Raw genomic sequence first — 5439 nt, forward strand, 5'->3', positions numbered from 1 at the left:
TCTACCAGCCCAGTGACTACTTATCATTTATACATTTTGCTGATGTCTTTTTTCAGAACAACTTAGAAATGAGAGAGTATTGAACATTGTTTGTCATAAAACAATAAAGGTAAAGGTAAAGGTAAAGGTAAAGGTAGAGGTACAAGAGTACAAGGGTACACACTTTTCAATGTAGTTATGATAAACCTATCTTCCCTTAAATCACGTGGCATTTTAAAAATGGGTGTTATCTTCAGCATATAAGTAACTTGTTTTAGCTGTTTGTTAAATGGAAAAAGGAAGAACTTTTTAGAACAGATAATATCGTAAGTAGATTTTCTTCACCTTATTTTGGACTGCATTATATCTTTTTTAAAACATTCTTTATAATTTGTGTTAAAGGATTATTTGTAGTTATAAAAATTTTGTATTTAGCGTTTTATATGTACATTGTGAGCTATCAATGTGCATTCTTTCATTCTTTTAATTCGGCAATAAATTCTGATACCAACCAAATCTATAAGTAGCAAAATAATTGTGGTGAATTTAGTGGTTGTAGGGGATAGTTATTTATTTACATTATGTTTTACTTTCATTGTAAAAAACCTAATAAAATATCTCTTTTAATCTTTACTGTAGCATCAAACCTGAAGGAGTCCCATACCTGCCAACAGTCATGACAGACGTTCAGAGCATCTCACATGGGTAAGAGTAACATTATTACAACCGTTATTGCAAAAACAAGCAAATAAAAAAAAATACTACTTTATGTCAAATTATTGACAACACATGTACTGCAAGTACTCGTAACAACTACAACACAATCTCAATGCAATTCAATTACTATTATGCATGGTGACTAATTCTTACAAATTTGTATGATCTCATTCAAACACTTTTGTACAATCTTTTTATGTGCCAGTGATGGCTAGGTTTACGGTGGGGCTTCATTATTTTTCCCCCAAGAATTGTATGTTTTGACTGCTTATTAATACAGTGTGGCACCAATAAATACGAGTTTCAGATACTGTACATTTGGAGATATTACACTGTAAAATCTAATTGGTTGATCTTAATTTAAAAAAGCATGCAAACCGTTTGCCTTTAAGAAACTAAAGTTAAATGCTATTGTTGAGTTTAAGTTACTAAAAAAATTATTTCAGATGTACTCTTGACTTAGTGTGGAGTACTCAGAATGAACTATTATTAGCAATTTAAGAATTTCCGTTGGATCCTTCACTGGAGTTCTAAATTCACTAAAAATTTTTTATTTCACATACATTTTATTCTAAAAATGCATAAATGAAACACCTTGACTCTTGCAACACAAAATGAGCAAGATGAGACTGATCTCAGAACTGCATACACAGAATGTGCTCATTTGTAATAAACACATGAGCTTCGCAGACCCTAATCACATGCACCTATCCTCTAAACAGTCGTAACCACAAAACTGAAAATATCTAAGAGAAGTTAACATTAAACACTATCAAGTCTTTAACTTCACTAAAAACATATAAAATATTCATATTTTTATAAATGTACTCTACTAATGCAGTCTGGCGCAAAGCATGCTGGAAATCTTTTCTGCGTACATGCAGGATCTGCTCTCCACTGCCTCACGCTGGTGTTGTAAAGAATTTGCTCCACTTCCCGTTACTTGCTTGATTTAAGTAAAACATACTAAAGGCGAAAAGTAAGTAGTTTGATTTCCCCTGCAAGTAATCGTAACTGAATAAAAACTAGTAAAATGGATACATTTTGACAACTGAGTAAAGTTAACAAATAATTTGTAAGTAAGGACAACAATTAGATTTTACAGTATAGTTATGAGGTTACAAAGGTGTTTTTATAGGGTTGAGGTAAATTCAAATGGACCAGACGATTAGATCGGGGCCATCTGAGGGAGGAGTTGAATATGATGACCTCAGGCAACAATGATGAATCTTGGTGCATGAGTCTTATAGTGAATACAGTCCTGTGGTAAATAATAACTAGGTTAAGCAAGGTAAAACACTTTTTTACCCATTTAAAGAATAAACGAATAGACGTAAATCAAATAAGCCATTAACTTTAAAAGCCAAGACTGAGTACAGTCAGATTATTCTTATTGCAACAACCACATGTATGTTGAGTTAACTTAACAAGTGTCCTAAACTTAACTCTGTCAAAGCAACAATATGACTTTACTTAGTCTAGTTGTGTCAAAAAAATAATTTTATCGCAGTCTAGAAACCTTGCCTTTTGAGTTTACTTCAAGCTTAAGCTTTGACCGCCAGCCTTTTTATAAAAACATTTTCATCCAAATTTAATGGCTCACAGTACATCTTCTGTAAAGAATATATGGACAAACAATATGTCAAATGAAAGAACAGAGTCTCAGCTTTTAAACAAAAGAAACCGTATTCTTCTATCTTCATTTGTTCGTTTTTATCACTCCGTATATGTGGGTAGGTTTATATAAAAACGCATCATTTTGATTAAACCGCTGAGATGATTAACGTTTCTTTGTCAAAGATTCTGCCCAGATTACACGCAAAACAATCATTAAAAGCCGCTAAAACATATACGTTCTAGGTTCTGTGATTCTGTACTTTTTCCCAAAGGTGTGCAATAGCACCACCTGCTAAAGTCCTTACATAATGAAGAGATATGTTTTTATTAGAATCAGCTTTTTCTATCTACATACATTGTGGGTCCCTTTGAATGTAATTCGTCATGTTGTGTCGGCCGTCATAGTGCTTCGAAAGGGAGGTGGGAGGGGAGGGTTGAGCATTTGTTGGCAATTCGCAAACTCGTCACTAGATTTCACTGACCGGTCCTTTACGGAAACTTTACACAAAACTGCTTCAAACTTTTCCAGAATAAATTGCTTCATAAACACAACCCTCACATGGTCTTTACATTAATGTATCATATGAATTTAAAATGTTTAAAATGACTGTGTTTTTCTGTCTAACACCACAGAGAACAGAGTGTCACAAAAACTTTGAGCCACAACGATGAAATTGTCAAAAAAAGCATCTTAATTGAAGATGGAAGTCCTGCTCGATACCGTTTGCAAATAACAACAGAAGATCCAGATGAATCTAAGTCATACAGAAAAAAGATATTTGGTGAACGAGACCCAGAGAAATCTCACAAAACTATTCTGCTGGTTGGAGAAACAGGCACTGGAAAAACAACCCTCATCAATGCCATGATCAACTACATGTGTGGTGTGAAGAGAGAAGACAACATATGGTTTGAAATCCAAGATGATCAGAGTAAAGAAACATCAGCTCACAGTCAGACATCCATCATCACCGTCTATGGTGTTTACATACCAGAGAGTTCACACGACCTTACAATCATTGACACACCAGGATATGGAGACACGCGTGGGATTGAGAGTGATAGAGAGATCGCCAAAAGTTTGTTAAATCTATGCAAATCTGATGACTTGGTCGATGAAATTGATGCTGTGTGTTTTGTGATTAAAGCAGATCAAAATCGACTGTCTGACAGACAAAAATACATAATTGATGCTGTTCAGTCTTTATTTGGCAGTGATGTTGCTGAAAACATTGTGTTACTCCTCACACACTCAGATGGGTTTCCCCCCAAAAATGCCCTGACAGCCATCAAAGAAGCTGAAGTCAAGTGTGCTGTAGATGATAAGAAACAACTCATCTATTTTCTGTTTAACAACTGTCAGTCAGAGACATTTAAGGAGGAATATGAAACAATCCGGAAACAATCATGGGATCTCAGTTACAAAGGAATGAGAGAATTTTTCAAATTTATTGACCAGATAAAACTAAAAACATTAAAAATTATGAAAGCTGTTTTGCAGAAACGGCATGAGTTCGAGTTAAAGATCTCCTCTCTACAAGCATGTGTTCAAAACATAGAACAAAAAAAAAAAGAGCTGGGAAACAGCGAAACATCTCTGCACAAACTCAAGGAAGAAACACATCCAATCCCTACAAAGGATGTTGAAGTGTCCTACAAAGAAAAGGTTGACACTGCTTCTGCCAAGAAGGCGATGTGTTGCACCGTCTGTGAGGAGAACTGTCACTATCCAGGTTGCTCGTGGATCTGTGACATCAAAGGGTGTCAGGTGATGAAAAGTAATCAGTGCACAGTGTGTAGAAATAAATGTCACTACAGCAAACATGTCAAAGAAGCCAAAATATATGAAGAAAAAACAAAGACTGAGAAGAGGATTGATGAAGATTTAAAGAAGAAACATGAAGACAAAATTACTTTTGCATTGTCTTCGAAAGACACACTGGAGAAAGAACTACAAGAATTAGAGAAAGAGAAATTAATGAAGGTGATGGATGCTTATCACTGTGTGGAGACTCTGGGGATAATCGCACTGAACGCTGATTCTTTCACCATACTTGAGCACATTGACTTTCTCATTAAAAAGTTGAAAGAAATCAATGACCCTGAGAAAGTTGAAGCTCTGGAGAACATCAAGAAGACAGCAGGACAAAAGAAGCACAAATCCAACGCTACATACAATAAATAATAGCACAACCATTTCAGTCCCCACCTCAACTGCACCAGGACTTTAATGTACAAACCTCCTAATGGTATGGACTGATTTTGGCACTATTCATATGTTCGATGCAGGAAACATTTATGGGGCAATTGTAACAATATTTTACAGGTGCAGTCAGATATATATATGTGTGAAATGTTTATCTAAAGGTGTACTGTATGCATTCATGTCTAAAATTAGTTTCATAGATGAACTTTTCCAAGCATAAATTGTCTTTTCATTGAGAAACAAACATTTTATGTAATAAAAATTAAAGAAAGAGACATTTACATGTTTCATGTTGTTTTTAAACGTCACCAGACATGTATTTACAACATCTTTGCAAAACAAGAAATGAGACCCCGTCTATGACCCGTCTCTCCTCATAGACTTGTATATAGAAATATATAAACACCACACATAACTTTGCACTGAGAAAATGTGTGCCATGTGACTTGACTCTAAACCTAATCATCACCAAGATAGGAATGGCAAGGCTTTTATTTAATTTTTTGAATGAAACAGATTTTCAATAATCAACACTAAAGATGTCAAGCCAGGTTATATGTTCTTCAAGGAATGTTCGTAACATCACCGGCATACACGTGAACACACACACTCACACACATACATGCAAAAGCGTGTGAGCAGACCATCTTCAGGACAAGGCGGACTTTTTATCTTTATGTACACAATTATAATCCTTTACATTGTAATCCAACTTTTTTAAATATTTGGCATGTTTGTATGCTGCTGCGCGTCTGTGTGTAAGAATGTAAATGCACTGGGCACCCGCATATAAACGCATATTACTTACACGCTCTTTAAATAAAAAAAATATGTGTATTTCACTATTGACTTTAGACCGGTTCAAGAAGGGATGCTGAAGTAACTCGTGTCATGGAGGGCTCTATGGTTCTAAACATTGC

The 5439-nt window shown here is 35.0% G+C and overlaps 1 protein-coding gene across 1 annotated transcript; it reads left to right on the forward strand.

Moving 5' to 3' along the window:
* Positions 1 to 655: 655 nt before the first annotated feature.
* On the forward strand, positions 656 to 4498 carry LOC130429837 (uncharacterized). The gene is made up of 2 exons (XM_056758663.1): positions 656 to 684; positions 2947 to 4498. Exons 1-2 carry the CDS (start codon positions 656 to 658, stop codon positions 4496 to 4498), a joined length of 1581 nt encoding a protein of 526 aa, XP_056614641.1.
* The last annotated feature ends 941 nt before the right edge of the window (positions 4499 to 5439 follow it).

The sequence above is a fragment of the Triplophysa dalaica genome, chromosome 10, assembly GCF_015846415.1.
Source record: "Triplophysa dalaica isolate WHDGS20190420 chromosome 10, ASM1584641v1, whole genome shotgun sequence".
NCBI lineage: Eukaryota > Metazoa > Chordata > Actinopteri > Cypriniformes > Nemacheilidae > Triplophysa > Triplophysa dalaica.